This window comes from Tachyglossus aculeatus, chromosome 9, assembly GCF_015852505.1.
Source record: "Tachyglossus aculeatus isolate mTacAcu1 chromosome 9, mTacAcu1.pri, whole genome shotgun sequence".
Taxonomy (NCBI): domain Eukaryota; kingdom Metazoa; phylum Chordata; class Mammalia; order Monotremata; family Tachyglossidae; genus Tachyglossus; species Tachyglossus aculeatus.
The window spans coordinates 47394353-47411788 of NC_052074.1; the positions used below are offsets into that span (position 1 = coordinate 47394353).

At 43.8% G+C, this 17436-nt stretch overlaps 1 protein-coding gene across 6 annotated transcripts in view; it reads left to right on the forward strand.

The window, feature by feature from the left end:
* The window catches only part of TANC1 (tetratricopeptide repeat, ankyrin repeat and coiled-coil containing 1), a 167545-nt gene that overhangs the window by 85556 nt on the left and 64553 nt on the right, over positions 1-17436 (forward strand). For 4 of the 6 annotated variants that reach the window (XM_038751030.1, XM_038751033.1, XM_038751031.1 and 1 more), the window contains exons 4-5: positions 10570-10674; positions 16725-16855. In XM_038751030.1, coding sequence (XP_038606958.1) covers positions 10570-10674; positions 16725-16855 — 236 coding nt within the window. The remainder of the gene's footprint in view (positions 1-10569; positions 10675-16724; positions 16856-17436) is intronic. The other 2 variants (XM_038751035.1, XM_038751036.1) reach the window with 1 other exon arrangement.

The window sequence follows — 17436 nt, forward strand, 5'->3', positions numbered from 1 at the left end:
AGTTCCCAATTTTAATACCCCATTGAAGGTTAGGAATGTGGGGGAGGCTGGGCTGCTCTAGGCTATCCTAGGATTCTGAGAGGCACTGTGGTCTAGTGGAAAGAGCACGAATCTGGGAGTCAGAGGACCTGGCTTCTAATCCTGGCTCTGTCACTGGCCGGCTCTGTGACCTTGGGATTCAGGGTGGTTGTACTTGTACTTCCCAAGCGCTTAGTACAGTGCTGTGCACACATTAAGCACTCAGTAAATCAATAAATACAATTGAATGGTGGGTCCATTTCCACAAGCATCCCAGAACCTGACCCTGGCCCGACCTGGGGTCTTTGACCAAGAATTGCATGTCTAAGGCTGCCCCTGCTCATTTGAAGTTCTGGGCTGCCGTAGGGATCACCAAAAGTCAGTGTGGTTCTCCAGGACCCCTTCTGCTGGCAAAGGTTGGACTTTGTTAATGCACCTGCTGGCCCTGGGAAGGATTTTCATGGTTTAGTCTACTCCCAGGACCCTGAGGCCGCTTAGGAAGTGTGGTATAAGAGCAACTGGCTTCCTTCCTTCCTCTCTCCCTCCTTCCTCTTAACCCCTTCCTTCCTCGCCCCCCTCTCCATCCCCCCCATCTTACCTCCTTCCCTTCCCCACTGCACCTGTGTATATATATATATATATATATATATATATATATATATATATATATTTATACATATTTGTTACTCTATTTATTTATTCATTTTACTTGTACATATCTATTCTATTTATTTTATTTTGTTAGTATGTTTGGTTTTGTTCTCTGTCTCCCCCTTTTAGACTGTGAGCCCACTGTTGGGTAGGGACTGTCTCTATATGTTGCGAACTTGTACTTCCCAAGCGCTTAGTACAGTGCTCTGCACACAGTAAGCGCTCAATACATACGATTGATGATGATGATGATGAACTGGGGGTTAGGCTGCCATTGGTCTGATCCTCTATAGATTGGTGGGATTGTGAGTGTGCTTAGAATTAAAATGGATCCCAGTCCAATTGTGCGATTTAAGTGCCTACTACACGCCAAGCTCTGTAGTAATCACTGCGGTAGATACAAAATAATATGTCAGACATAGTCCCACATGGGGCGCACAGTGTAAGTAGAAGGAAGAGTGAGTATTGAATTCCTATTTTGCAAATGAGGAAGCTGAGACACTAAGAAGTTAAGTGATTTGCCCAGGGCTACATCACAGGCAAGTGGCAGAGCAAGTATTAGAATCCAGGTCAACCAATCATATTTATTGAGCACTTACAGTGTGCAGAGAACTGTACTAAGCTCTTGGAAGAGTACAATGTAACAGACACATCCCCTCTCCTTTGACTTCCAGGACCATGCTCTTTCCACAAGACTAGTCGGGACAATTAGTTTTATTGCAAAGGGGTCCTGGGAATGGAATGTTTCCGGTACGGACTGTAAGGGAGATCAGAGCAGACTGGGTCTCAGCCTTGGGCTTGGTTTATCCCATGAAAGCACTCAGAAAAGATAATGGAAGAGCCTAAAATATCACTTTGCTGATGGTCTCTCAGTCTCCTGACATTTGTAGTTAGAAACACGAAGATAATGGAAATCAAATCTCATGCTTCAAGGTGTCAGCTGATCACCACGTGTGCTGAGAAGGAATTTTCTCCCTTGCATATAAAAGGCAACCAACCACTCATGTTTTCTTTTAACTTGTTAACTTGCTTTAGGGCTATTATTTCATCACGGTTGTGGTGGGATTTTTGCCTTCTGACCTGGCAGACTAAACATCTGAGTTTGGCTGACCCCATCAGTGGTTGGCTGGAGGGCTGCCCTGACCAAGGACATACTCTCTGCTTTGTTTATCGAGGTCTCAGAATAGCTCATCGATTTCTGGGTAAGACTTCATAAAGATGCGCTGTTACAATTGACTGGGGAGGGAGGGAAGAATTCAGAGAAGACAGTGCTCTTTTGCCTTCCTGTAATGGTTTGTAACTCTTGTTGATCAAAATTCTCTTCCCCCTTTTCCCTAATTCTTCCTCCCTATCTGCTCCTCTCTTCCATTTCCCTGTCCCTATTCCCCTTCTCTCTCTCCTTCCTTCTCTCTTTCACTTCTCTCCTTGTCACTTCTCTTCCTGCCACCTCCCCACTCCATTCAGCTAGGTTTAAAAGTCCTTGTTTTGGCAGTGACTTGATAAGAGGCTTACACCTGAAACGCTTGGAAAATTATAACTTTTCATGCTTATCACAGCTCATGGAGACAGCTTGGCTCTAGAATGAGCTGCAGTAATCCTCTTGAAGTTGTCTTTGAAAGTCGTTGAGGTAGAAGATACCTCGTTTAGGGGCAGGAGTCCATCTGGGGAGTGTTTTTCATAGGACTAAATGAGCCCGTCTTATATCTCCCTTGTGTTACTGGTCTCCAGAATGTTGGCATGCTGGTACATTACTGGGCCCATCAAATGATTGCTTGCTTTGTGTCTCTCCTTTCTGGGAAAGGTGCAAGACATTTTTCATTCATTCAATCGTATTTATTGAGTGCTTACTGTGTGCAGAGCACTGTATGCCAGGAAGGATTTTCTTTACAGAAGATGTTGAAGATCTTGATTTTGAGCATGGATGTAGCTTCACTCATTATAGGGCAAGTTTATGCATTAGGTAATGCTGTTTAGTATGAAATTTCAGTTGAGTTGCTGGGAATTCATTTTATTGCTGTCATAGAGGCTTAGGCAAGGAGACAATGAGAGATAATTCAAAGTGAACAAACGGACATTGCTTGGGTCAGAATATCTTTGGTTGTGGCATTTCCCTCCCTCAGACTGTCACCTTGCTTTCTATCCTCTTTCTCAGCTCTTTTTGTATCCCTGATGGGGCAAAAGTATCAGCACCATAATTGTGATTCTCACTCCACTTTTGTATAAAATTGGGTTCACAGATTTCTAGGTTGTAAGGCTGTGGGCAGGGAGCATATCTACCAGCACAGTTATATTGTACTTTCCCAGGTTCATAGTACAGTGTTCTAAACACAGTGAGCACTCTGTTAATATGATCGATTTTGAGGGCCTTCAATGCCTGGGTCCAAAGCAGCTGATCTCTGCCCAATGAATGGGACAATACTGTTGCCATTGGCTCCTTGTTGTGCTTCCCCCAGGGAAAGAAAATGAGAGCTGCTTGCCCTGTCCTAACATGCTTCCTGAGCAAGCGTGGTGATTCCGGGTGGATGGGGACCAGAAAACTTTACCCTTCAAAGTGAGTTGGAGATCTAGACTGTGAGCCCATTGTTGGGTAAGGACCGTCTCTATATGTTGCCGAATTGTACGTCCCAAGCGCCTAGTACAGTGCTGTGCACACAGTAAGCACTCAGTGAATACGATTGAATGAATCTACTTTTCTTGGAGTCAGTCACCCCGATAGGAACCAGCATTTTCCTTGGCAGTACTACTAACTGAAGATACACTTAGGGATCAAAGGACCCTAGAGAAGCAGCATGTCCTACTGGAAGGAGCATAGGCCTGGGAATCAGAGGACTTGGGTTCTAATCCTGGCTCTGCTAATCGCCTGCTGTGTGACCTTGAGCAAATCACTTAACTTCTCTGTTGTCTCATCAATTATCTCATCTGTAAAATGGGGATTAAATAACTGTTCTTCCTGATACTTCTACTCATGTGGGACAGGTTGTGTCTAACCTGATAAACTTGTATCTACATGCAAATTCTTGAAGCTTTGCATATTTTTAGCCTTCTTTAAAAGCACATCTCTTCCAAGAAATCTTCACCAGCCAAACTATCATTTCTTCATCTCCCACTCCCTTCTGCATCGCCTTTACACTTGGATTTGCACTCTTTATTCACCCCACAGCACTTAGGTACATATCCATAATTCATTTATATTAACAACTGCCTCCCCCTCCAGTAGTAATAATAATGGCATTTGTTAAGCCTTTACTATGTGTGGGGCACTGTACTGGATACAAGCAAATCAGGTTGGATAAAGTCAGTCCCTGTCCTGCATGGGGCTCACAGTCTTAATCCCTGTGTAATTGAGGCACAGAGAAGTTAAGTGACTTGTGCAGTTAACTCCCTGTGGGCAGGGAATATGTCTTACCAACTCTTATGTTGTACTCTCCCATGTGCTTCGTGCACACAGGAAACACTCAGTAAGTGCAATTGATTGACTGATTCATTGATTACCCCAGTGCTTAGAACCTTTTTTAAAAATTGCAAGTTTTTGTTTTTGTGCATTTCTGGACATTGAACTAAATTATTTTAGCCTTCTTTAGACTTTTTATCAATCAATCGATCCTAATGAGTGTTTACTGTGAGCAGAGCACTGTACTAAGCACTTGGGAGAGTTCAATATAACAGAGTTTGTAGACCCATTCCCTGCCTAGAAGGGGAGACAGACATTAATATAAATAAATTATGGATGTAAATAACAGCTATTTAAGGCTGCTTTTCCCCTCTAACCTCCATCTTCAGGATTTCTTTCATTGATACGCGCCACTCTTGCTCCACTTGATTCCTTATTTAGAATCCCCCTTCCTCATATTATTCATTGTCCTGCATCCTGCCTAACCTCCCACCATTCCCCAGTCTCTGGGCCTCTGATCCGCCCTTTCCCAAGAGCTTCGTCTTGTCCTGGAGAACATTGAAGGAAACATGGAGAAGAACTCAGAGCTGGGTTGTGGGGTTGGGGCAGGGAATCTCTCTAGATCCCAGCTTTGGAAATGCTGATGGAGATTTTGCCCCAGGTTTTCCCCTTTGGAACCCAAAATGGCCACATATGCATTGTTAGTTCCCCCTAACTGTAATTTTAGTATCCATTTCTCCCACTAGATTGCAAGCTCCTTGAAGCCATGATTGTGTCGACTATTGTAACTCTCACAGACACTTTGAACAGTGCTCTGCATGGAGTAAATGCTCAATAATACTAGTGATTTAATTCATTTACTTATAGGGTCTTAGCCCAAGTGGAATACTGCCATTTGTTGACTTTCCTTTTTGTAGAAAAAGACAAAACTAACACCACTTCCTTCTATTTCAAAATTTTCACACATTTGTCTTCCCTTCTGTTGTTTAAAATGTAGCAGTAAACTGGATCTGGTGAGAATGACACGAATCTTTACCGAAGAAGTGGAAGTGCTGAAATTGATAGATTATTTACAAAAATGCACAGCTTTTTAACAAAGTGTGATCTTTACTGCAGATGCAGTACTCTCAGGTGTTTTTAAAGGTCAAATATTGTTTTTTAAAACAAAAATATTGACAGTGAATACTAGTAATTGTGCTTTCCCCTTTCACAGCTGCATCTAAACACTGGTCAAATTGTATTTTTCTCTATCTCTCTTCCCAAAGCATTCTTTCTTTGGTAGTTCTAAAGAAACAAATTAAAACTCTTGAGTTAATACTGAGGAACATAAAAATGAGATTCTAGGTAAAAAAATGTTTTGGGAGTATATATGAAGATGAAATACTGAATCTGAAGAAAACGTTTATACCTGAGAGATGGCATAGGGATTTTAAACTCGTATAGTGTGCAGTGATTAAAGGATGGCCATTTCCTACTAAATAGCCTAAAGGTCCATATATAATCCAACCTAGAAGCAGACAAGTGTTATTGCTTTACAAGTTATGCACTTAAAGTTTACAGGTTTCCAAGCCAACCACACTTATAAGGGCTATTTGACATTTCTTGATGTTATCTTTGTACCTTGCTGTGTTTCTTTAACCTGAAAGCCTTTTTGCCCTTCCTGAAATTTTTGACCCCACCAAGGTTTATAGCATTAAACCATCAAGTGTTTAAACATTAATTTCCAGTTTAGAACCTTCCCCTCTCGTGGCCCAACTTCTAATCTTCTCTTAAATTTAGGGTATAGGATGTGCTCCTTTCTTTGTGATCATGCCATCTTGACCTGGGGACCACCTAGCCCTGCCCTTATCCCCATCCAGGGATATGGGTAGTTCCGAATGCAGGCAGGAAGACTTTTCTTCACAGGCCAGATGTGGCAGAAGTAATGTTCATTCATTCATTCAATCCTATTCATTGAGCACTGTACTAAGCGCTTGGAAAGTACAACTCAGCAACAAATAGAGGCAATCGCTGCCCGCAACAGGCTCACAGTCTAGAAGCGGGGAGAACGTGATCCCTGTAAGACTCTAGTGGAGGAGGCAGACACTAAAATCATGGAAGGAAGAAGGAAAAGGGAAGAAGCACCTGAGTTACCGCTTAAATGATACAGTGTGCAAGAATTCCGCTCTGAAGCACCTGAGTTACCGCTTAAATGATACAGTGTGCAAGAATTCCGCTTTGAGCTCTTGTTCCTGAATTGGGCCAAAGTGACCATTTGTTTATTCAATCAATCGTATTTATTGAGCGCTTACTGTGTGCAGAGCACTGTACTAAGTGCTTGGGAAGTACAAGTTGGCAGCATATAGAGACGGTCCCTACCCAACAACGGGCTCACAGTCTAGAAGGGGGAGACAGACAACAAAACAAAACATGTAGACAGGTACTATATATTAGATAAGTATAGGTACATATATATGTCTCTCTAGGTTCATATATGATAGATATCTATAGGTGCATATATATAATTTATTGTCTCACTGTATTCAAAACCCTGGGCACATCCAAGACAATCAGATCAGACACAGTTCTGACCCAAATAGGGCTCACAATATAGGGGTAGAAAGAGCAGATATTTGTCCCCATTTTACTGATGAGGAAATTGAAGCAGAGAACAGTGAAATGATTTGGCCAAGGTCACCCAGTAGGCAAGTGGCAAAGCTGGGACTAGAACTTGGGTCTTCTAGGCCTGTGCTCTATCCTATAGATCATATTACAGGTGACCCTTGGTGTCAGTAGGTCTCCCCCATCCTTGTCCCTGGGCATACCACAGAACCATTGGGATGTCGGGGAGTGAAGGAGTCTTGTAAGGGTCGTGGGGGTAAGAAGGCATTGGACTGGTTAAGGCATGGTATAGATATCGAGGAGTTGCTCGAAGTGGAGCTACCCACCTAATTTTGTTTTAGTTGATTTTGGACAAAGCACTGCTAATTTCCTGCCCTGGCCTTAATGTATACTTGCAAAATCTCATCACATTTCACTCACGAGTGGCTAGTTAGGAATGAGAAAAAAAAGATGATTTGTTTGGCATCTGTGAACACCTCGGATTTCTTTAAAAATGCTCAGCGTTATTTGGTTGGGGGATGTGGGCACGAGAATATGTGTGATACGGAGCTGTGAAGACTCCAGCTGAGGCAAGTGCCCCATCTTAATGATCTGGCTGAAACGAGCCCTCAGCGGGCTCATTCCGGGAAAATTTAGTGCGGATGCAAAGTCGTTCTCACCATCTTGGCACTTTGAAAGAAAGTGAACCTGTGGCCAACTGTTCCTCAGTGCTGGCTGCATTGTTTTTCGTTCCCTTCCCCACAGTATTTGAAATGTTCATATTTGAGTCAGCGACCATCTTAGGAAGGATTTGATTTAATTAAAATGTAAAATGGGGGGGAAGAGAGAAAGGTGGAGCCACATAATTGCTTGATTTGGGCTACATAACATGACAAGCTAATAAGGTTCCAGCCCAAACAGTATCGGATGAGGGAACATCTGCGGGACAGAAGCCAGACAACAAAACCTTAGATGAAGAAGTAGCTTACCCAGAGAGTTTGGGAAAGGGACTGGGGTGATGGTCTAGTAAACCCCCGAACTAGGGGCTGAAATTGCCTCCCAAAGTCAGCCCCCACCTTTAAATCTGTAGTACAGCCTATAGGATTGACAAATTCCTTACTTTCTAAGTGGGGAAAAAAAAATATATATAAAACATTTATAATGAGAGTAGTCAAAATAAATAATCACGTACACATCTCTGCCTGAGCTCTAAGGAAAGTGTAAGTAGGTTCACAAGCTCTAGAGCTGACTTGAAGGGGTGATGTAGCTAAGGGTGCTGGAAAGTTAACTGACAAAAGCTTGTTGGAGGAGGTGAGATTTTAAGAGGACTTCAAAGTTCGGGAGAGCTGTGGTCTGTCTGTGAGGAGGGAGGGAGTTCCAAGCTATGAGCAAGGGGATGGAGGCAGGAGAGTTGAGTGGGATGAACAGCTAGAAGGTTGGCTTGGGAGGGACAAAGAGAGCGAGTGGGGGAAGACAGTAAACGCGGAAAGTGGGATCAGATGGTGGAGAGCTTTGAAGCCAGGATATTGTCCCTCCCTGCTCGTCCTTTCCCACACCCCACAGCGTGTAATATAGAACCCGTCACCCTTTAGACACACATCTTCATTGAATTTTGGTTGGGTGCCCCCTTAAATCATTGCACAGAAGAGATGGGCAGAGTTAAAAGAAATCCCCAATTTCCTGTTCTGCCCTGAAGTTTTTCAGTCACATTGCTTTTAGGATTCCCTATTATGGCAGGAACAAACTTAATTTATAGTAAGCAGGCATGCCATTTTTTACTGTTTTTTTCCAGATTTCCCCCATCCCCCTCCAAAGATTCCAGCCGATGGCGGTTTCTTCCATCTTTGAGATGGAATGGGAGCAGCTGAGGAAACTGGTACAAGCAGGAAAGCATTCCAGTATCCTGAACCACTTCTCCCTGTCTCTACTTAAAAGGAAATGCTTCAGATAATAATAATAATAATGATGATGGTGGCATTTATTAAGCGCTTACTATGTGCAAAGCACTGTTCTAAGCGCTGGGGAGATTACAAGGTGATCAGGTTGTCCCATGCGGGGCTCACAGTAAATCCCCATTTTACAGATGAGGTAACTGAGGCACAAAGAAGTTAAGTGACTTGCCCAAAGTCACACAGCTGACAATTGGTGGAGCTGGGATTTGAACCCAAGACCTCTGACTCCAAAGCCCGTTCTCTTTCCACTGAGCCACGCTGCTTCTCAGTGCCATTCCAGATCCAATGGCAAGCATCACTCTTGTACTTCCTTTATCCCTACTCTAGACTGTAAGGTTTCTCGTGAGATTGTAAACTCTTTATGAGCAAGGATAGTGAATACCAACTCCATTGTACTGAACTCTCCTAAGCACTTAGCATAGTGCTCTGCACACACTAAGTATACTTCAGCGTGGCTCAGTGGAAAGAGCACAGGCTTTGGAGTCAGAGGTCATGGGTTCAAATCCTGGCTCCGCCAATTGTCAGCTGTGTGACTTTGGGCAAGTCATTTAACTTCTGTGTGTCTGTTACCTCATCTGTGAAATGGGGATTAAGACTGAGCCCCCAGTGGGACAACCTGATCACCTTGTAACCTCCCCAGTGCTTAGAACAGTGCTTTATATGTAGTAAGCGCTTAATAAATGCCATCATTATTATTATTATTATTATTATTATTATTATTATTATCTTCCGAATGTCCCCAATATCATCTAGTACAGTGATTTGCCCTCAGACTTTCAGTAAATGCCATAGAAGATATTTTTTTTACAGTGTCCTTAGACTATGCAAATATGGAGTAACTTTGTGGGAAGAAACAGTGGAATTGAAAAAAGGAATGCAAGAAGGCAATGATTCGTGAGTTATTTTTTGCTCTGGAGCTTTTACTCATTCCCCCCTTTTTTAAAAAAAAGTTTTATTATGTGGCTTTTTGGGTCATTTGACTACACTAGTATGAAAGTGTTTTTTTTGAAGCAAACCTTTAGATGGCAGCATCTCACACGGCTACAATTTTCCTGGCTCGAAATATTTTGCATTCGAAATGTTTCCTGTGGCTCTTATTTAAGCACACTTCCTAAAGTTTACTGCCATGGATAATAATTTTAAAGCCAAATGAGCAACTTGTGTATTAAATATAATGCAACAGTTTGACGGCGCAGTTGGAACTGTTTGAGGAAGAGATTCTACTTTGAATCAACTGAAAAATTCCAGGATTTTTCTTTTCCCCCGAAGGGGGGGTGGGGGGCAAGCACCTGATGTTCCTTTGTGTCCCTGAATCCCATGTTGGAAAAGCTGCAGGATCCGGAGGAAGGCAGATAGGCAGCTTCCAAGAACCGTTCTTCTCTTCCCTGCCTCTCACAATTAGGCTTTGCGTCACCAGCTAGATAAAAATGCCCAGCAGTATAAAGCGGCTGCTCTCCCTGCATCTCCAGAGCATGTTAGAGTTCCAGGCTGTACTCTTTGTAGTCCTCCTAGCCCCGAGATACCAGGCAGCCTCACTGTCTTCATCCGGGGAAGAGAAAAATTCTGAATCGGGAGCTTCCAAACACGTGGTCCAGGTCTGAACATGTCCGAGGCACGCACTTTACGTACACTGGAATCAGCTATAGGAACTCCATGGCGGACTAATGGCTTCTTGTTTCCCACCAGGGTTTCCAGTCCAAAATCGAAGTTGTGCTTTCTTTCTCTGACAGCCTGGGCGGCTCCAGTGGAAAACTTGTTTTCTGGTCTCCTCTGAAGTGTGTGTGTGTGTGTGTGTGTGTGTGTGCGTGTGTGTGTGTGTGGTGGGGGGGAGAGAGAGAGTGAGTGTATACGTGTTTTCGGTTGTGTTAGCACTTTCTTTAGATTTGTTTGGGGCTCGGGAAGGACACATACTGTACATTGTGAAGCTTGTTATGCCTCTGGAAGGAATTAGCCACACTCAGATCTTTCCCACTGCAGGTCCAATCAGGAAGCCCAAGTACGTGGAAAGTCCCAGAATACCAGGAGATGCAGTTATAATACCATTGAGAAAAGTGTCAGAGACAACAGAGCCCAGTCAGAATGGTAAGGATGTGTTTTCAGTGACTTAAAAAAAAAACTACACAACCACCGTCTCCAGTTCAGGGAGGCGATAGTCATGAAAGCGGAGCATAGAAGACAGATGTGCCGCTGAGCTGACGGATTTTGGGGTTGTTAGTACATGATCTGTTTAGCTGTGTAAACTTTTGGAGCAGCATGCACTGTGGAGGCAGGATTGGGTGGTTTGTATGTATTTATGTGGGTGGGCATTCTATGTGTGTGTGCATTTCCAGCCTGGCTTGAATCCTTTTTTTCTATTCTCTCCTTTCCACCCTCCAAAGACCTACCCTGATGTCGATTCCATGTGTGTGGTTTTGGGGCAGTTTGTAATTCAGTTCTGCTGCATTTAGTTCTTCAGCCAAACTTGTCTTCAAGAAAGAAGGGTGGGGGGAACAGTTCCATCCTGGCAGATAACAGCCACACCTCTAGAACCAAGTCTATATTCTTGCAAGTTCTTGTTAAGTGGTGAACATGTAATAATTTCTTCAATGAATGTTGGATTAGAGGACCCATTTGTTTCAAATCTGGCTGTGTGTGTGTGAGTGTGCAGGCATACACACATACACGTGCCAACACACGCACACACATATAACTGACAAAAAATGACAGCCTTGCATATAGCCTATTAATAGGTCTTTTTGTTCTTTGATGTTAATTCAAGAATTCATTCTGTGTATATTCAGCTCCACAGCACAAAGGGAGGAGGCAATGGAAAATATCATGCTTCACTCTTAATTGAACATCAAACTGCTCTGCTTACAGTGAAGCCTGGATTTTTCTGAATAAGGAGCTCCCTTTCTGACCTGCAGTTTTAATAATGAGCCCATTTGGCGGTTTTAGACGCCTTCTCCATTTTGTCCTGTATCTTCTGCCCTGGAGAGGCATATCCTTGGAGATCTGGACAGGCAATGGTGTGTCAGAGTTGGGGCTGAGGGCTTGGGGGGGGCTGAAGGTTAAACAAGGTTTCTTTTTGGTGGGTCTGCTTTCCCTTCCCTCTCCTGGATTCCGGGATCGAAGACCCTCCCAAGAACATGACAGGGTTGAATTTGGCTGCTGTCAGAGTTAAATTGTTCGGCTGCTTTGGCCACAGTCCAGGAAGGTTGCTAATGAGTAGCATGGGGCGTTTTCCTCCGCTTGTCTTCTCTTGAGGATTGAGCACTCCTTCATCAGCTGCAGTCCCAGGGTGATTGGAGCTGGGATATGCTAGTCTCTTCACCACCACCAGACACACTGAGACTTCTACTCCTAGAATGAAAGCAATCACACGCTTTTGACAGGTAAAAGACCAGAATTTAGGGTCCTCATCCTGGGAATCTGCTGAAGTTTTGGGGGAAGGTGGGACAGGCTCGTAAACTTTTTAGTAGGTGGAGAAGGCATAGTGGGATCTGATGGGGAGCCATGGCAGAGTTAAACTTCTGAATGGAAGGGTTTTTTTTGGGTCTAATGCTATTAAACACGAAATGGAAATTGGTAATGGCATTTTAGTTCATAATTTGCATGAAATCCGTGACATTTCTGTGGTGTGCATTCATTCTGCTACGTTTAAAGGAAGGTATTTCTGTCAGCGATTTTGATCCTGTAGGAAAAGTTGAACTACTGAGACCAAAGTAGGACTGGGAGGTTGAAAAACAATAGAAGTGTTCCAGAGCTTCAGTCCTTAAATCCTTTGCTAGTCCTCTGCCAGCTGGCCTGTAAGTGGGCACAAGCAATGTTGTGTGCATATATAGGACTAAAATGCATGGCCCTTCACTCCTCAGGTCAACTGGTCAAACATATGAACCCTCAAATCTCAAACTCTGTCATTTTCAGTACGGGGAGCTTGTCAAATGCTGCCACCTTGTGAAATGTCATGTTATTCCTCAAATTTTCAAACTTTTAAATTTTCAAGTTTTTGCCATTGCTCCATTGGGGTTTTGCAGTGGGCAAACTTAAAATCCAAGCATTACACAGCCCTTTTTTGCAAGTTCCATCTTCAGTTAATTAAAAAAAAAACACACAATCCAAATCACAATTTGTCCTTGTGATTGTGCGTATGTTCTTTAGCCCTTGAGTTTGCCTGGCCTGGTGATATGGGTAGTGGTCGTAATAAAACTGGCTAGATTGGACAAGAGAAAGGTGGTGGTGACCTGGTTGTTTTGGAAGACCCAAATCTTTTTAAAAATATGAGAAACAATTTACCCTGCATTGTTGCTTCAGTTGTTCTTTACAGGGAGAAAGGTATTTAATATTTAAGGGAAACCTAGTTCATGATTCCACTGCATGAAGAATGTGACTAATTGGAGGGAATTAAGCAAAATGCATCTATCAATCAATTGTATTGAGTGTTTACCATGTGCAGAGCACTGTACTGAGCACTTTGGGGAGTACAGTATGAGAGTCTGTAGACATGTTCCCTGCCACAAGCAGCTCCCAGTCTAGTGGGGGAGACGGACATTAAAATAAGTTGCAGATATGTACATAAGTGCTGAGGGTGGGGTGAATAAAGGGTATAAATCTGAGTTCAAGGGTGACGCAGAAAGGAAAAGAACTAGGAGAAATGAGTGCTTAGTCGGGGAAGGCCTCTTGGAGAAGATGCGATTGTAATAAAGCTTTGAAAGAGAGGAGAGTGGTTGTGTGTCGGATATGAAGGAGGAGGAAGGAGGAAGTTCCAGGCCAGAAGCAGGATTTGGGCAAGGAGTCGGCAACCAGACAGATAAAATGACACCTACTCTGTTTCCAGTCCCGTCTCTCCTCCATGGATTTAGTGCTGGAGAATCCAGTGGAAAGATCATAGCTCTGGGAATCAGGGTACTTGGATTCTTGTTCCTGCTGGAGTTCCGCTGTCAGTAGGGTAGGTTTCTGAATGTACCACCCAGGGGGGTTTGGCGAGGTGGACAGGTCCATCAAGAATCCTGAAAGATCACTGGCTCATGTGAGCAACTGAAACCAGAGCAGCTACCAAAGCACCTGCCAAGTCAGGACACTATAGCACTGCATCGGCACAGTATTGTAGAGATTTAGCCAGCGCTTAGACCAGTGCTTGGCACATTGTCAGTGCTTAACAAATACCATCATCATCAGCAGCATAAATAGGTCCCACAAAATAAACCTCCAAGAGCCCTGCACAGTGTGCTGCACCTCTGCTCACCTATTTGCTCATTAAACTCCTCCCCTCCTCCCACCCCTGCAGCGGGAACACAACAGGCCCCAGGTCGCGAGGCTTTTGATACTGCAGGTCCAACAACTTGCATTTGAATCAATTCCTTCGCATAGGTTCTCAGTCCCAGGGTCTCAGAACTGTGTTCGTCCGGCATTCCCGATGGGAGACTCCATCCACCTCATCAACATCTCTCAGGTGAAAGATTGCTGTTTCTCCCTAGCCAGCAAATCAAATAGAGAAGAGAATAGAGAAGCAGCGTGGCTCAGTGGAAAGAGCCCGGGCTTTGGAGTCAGGACATGGGCTCGAATCCTGGCTCTGCCGATTGTCAGCTGTGTGACTTCGGGCAAGTCACTTCACTTCTCTGGGCCTCAGTTCCCTCATCTGTAAAATGGGGATTAAGACTATGAACCCCCCACGGGACAACCTGATCCCCTTGTAACCTCCCCAGTGCTTAGAACAGTGCTTTGCACATATTAAGCGCTTATTAAATGGCATTATTATTATTATTAAATGTAAACTGGGGTTGCAACACATCTTCTCCCCTTCCTCCCCCTCTCCCAACCCCAAGTAGAATACAGGCATGCCAAGACTAGCCCAGCTTTAAATTTACCAAAGTACAGTTCCTAGGTACAGCTCCGATTCCCAGGAGACACAGTGATTTACCTTGGATTCTGGGTACCCTGGGGGGAGGTAAGATAATTTTAGCAATCTCACTGGAGAGTGGAGGGCTCCCTGGCATTTTCCAGGGATTTAACAACCCGAATAGTTAGGGTTTGAATTGGAAGTGCTTCAAACTGTGGGATAGTTTGACAGCACTGTAGTGATAAATTTAGAAAAGGCAGAGAATCAAATCCAAGGAATCTAACCTTAGGAGAAACAAAGGATGTCCTTTGTTACTAAGTGTTCTGGTAGAGTACTTTTTCATAGGCCCCTGTGAGGAGAGTACCTCTGTTAGCAAACCACATTCATTCATTCAGTTGTATTTATTGAGCGCTTACTGTGTGCAGTGTACTAAGCGCTTGGGAAGTACAAGTTGGCAACATATAGAGACGGTTCCTACCCAACAATGGGCTTTGGGACCAGGTGATGGGGTCCGGTGAGGGGGTTGGGGGGTGGGTGGGAGAGAGAGAGAGATACCTTATAATGCTTAGTGATTCATACCTGATAAGATCTTCTTAAGCAGGCCTTTTGAAAGTGGCTGGAAAGGGAAAAAAGGAATCAGACAAAAAAAAAGATTGAATTGTCCCTTTTACATGGATGGTCATTCCTTTGTCCCTCCCAGTTGCTAAGGTCTGGGTTTACAGGAAATAAATGTGTCCTTACTGATACACTGAATGGAAGCAGTGTGGCAGACCCTGAGATGTCTAAATTGGGACACATGGCCTCGATTCTCCAGGAGTAGGTCAGGTCATTTTCTCCACAGCTAGAGGATCAAAACAAGCAGTGGCTTTTTGGGGATAATGTCCCACACAGACTATATTTCCCTAGTATGTCCAGGTCTGCAGTCTAGTAGCAGAGAGAGGGAACTTTCCCTCTGAACTGACCCTTCCTTGTCCTGCAGAGAATGGCTTGATCACAGCAGATGTGAAAGAGGAGTTAAGTTCAGAGGTGGGAGATAAATTCAGAGATGTCATCTCGGCCTGCCATCATTGGCTTCTCAGCCCTGCCTGGTTTCTTTCCCATGGCTGGTTTTTGGGTAGTTGCCCTGCCCAGAGACAGTCGATACTCAGCTCTTTCTGGTGTGGTTTTTCAAAGACCAGCCCTGCCTTTCCTTTCTTCCGCTGTATCCCCACCCACTAATTACAGATGTCCAAATCTCTGGTGATAACGGTCAGCTGGGAAGCTAGCTTTAAAAAAAAAAAAAAGAAAAGGTGGAGAAACTGCTGATTGTTTCACTGGAATTTTATCTTGGTAAAAACAAGTGTTCTTTTCCCATCCAAGACACCACCCCTCAGAGGAGGAGAATTTAAAACAGGATGAAAGGGTGGCAACAAACTAATTATTTTTACCATTTTATTTGTCAGAAGGTTTTGTTGCCTATTCATGCCTCACATGAATCATATACAAAACCCACCACTTAGATACAATAGCAACAGTTTCCATTAAAAAAAAAAGTCAGGTGACCTTTAAAGAATTAAATCAAAAGATCAGGTCTCAAATCAAGTCCCATTGACCTTCCCCATACTAAATAATAAACATTAATTCTAGTTTGCTAAGAATTTTGAGAGCAATTTTCTAATTCTTTAATTGAAGTCCATCTCTACCAGACGACACATTGTTTGGCTGGTCTGTGGCCCACAGGAAAAGTTTCCTTTTGATTCCAAACTTCAGTCTCCCCACAAATGCTCCTGACCAGAATGGTCGCAACTGTGACACTTGCCATCTTGGAATGTTGCCGCCTATCAGAAATGACTGGGGCGGGGGCAGGAGGGTCACTTGTGAGTTCCCACAAACAGTAACAGGTCTCTTTATTGTTTAATGAAAGTTAAAGGCGGTGTTAACCAGCTTGGCATTTTGCCAGTTGCTGGAACTCTCCCCAGCATCTCAATAGGCATTTATGAGGTCTTGTGCAGTTTCCTGAGTCCTTGAAGTCCTGTATGTGATTGCCCCTTCAGTGCTTAAATTTGAGGTTACTGAGGGGTTTTTGGTCTTTACTTATTTTGCCGTCCCTCACAAACAATTGGGGATGGTGGTGGCTGTCAGAAAAATAATTTCTGTGGACTCTTTGAAAGTGGTGTTTGGCTTCTTGTTTGTTAAAATACATCTTAGAGGATGCTCAGTGTTGTTGAAGTTCCGTCTCTAACCCAAAAGTGGGCCCTCTGCTGTAGTCGGTTCCAGTGCTTCCAGATGTGACACTGCACAGGTACCACTTCATTGTTTTGCTTCTTTGTTCCAGAGGCAAAGCCGGACCCTGACTCGAGCTGTTCGCCTGCAGCCCAAGAGTTGTTGACGAGGCTGGGATTTTTACTGGGAGAAGGGATTCCGAGCCCTGCACACATAGCCAGAGAAGAAAAGAATGAAACCATGGTAATGTCTAGGGAAGAGACTGCTTTTCCTGCTTCTGAAAGGGGGACAGAAATAGTTGTCCAAGAGCTGCAAATCATCGTTCAGCTAAATGATTGGAATTATTCTGTGTGTCAGCAGTTACTTGCTGTTGGGGCCCAGACAGGAGCATTTTGGGTGTTTAAGAGAGTGGAAACATAAGATAATTGCTGCATTGCCCTCTCAGCCCTGATCCTGAAGAATTATTCTGGGCCACAGTAATGTTAAAGGATTTTTTTTATTGACTCTTAATGGAATGTGTAGTCAAACTCACTGATAAGCATAAAGGGCTGCTATTTCTAATTCCACTGCCCTCATGCATTTCTGGATTTTTCTTTATCAGCTGGCATGTTTTGGATGGTCAGCGGGGTGATGGTAAAGAAGATTTATGTTGGATGGGACAGAGACAAAATATAAGATCGAATTGCCCATCAAACAAGAGAACAGCCTACTTGCCCCAAAGCTTCTGTGTATTCTATCCTGCTTTATGGGGGGTGAGGGGGGATGCATGCGTGCGCACGTGTGCCTTTGAATAGAAATGAGAGCTGAAGCCCTGCAAAGATGTC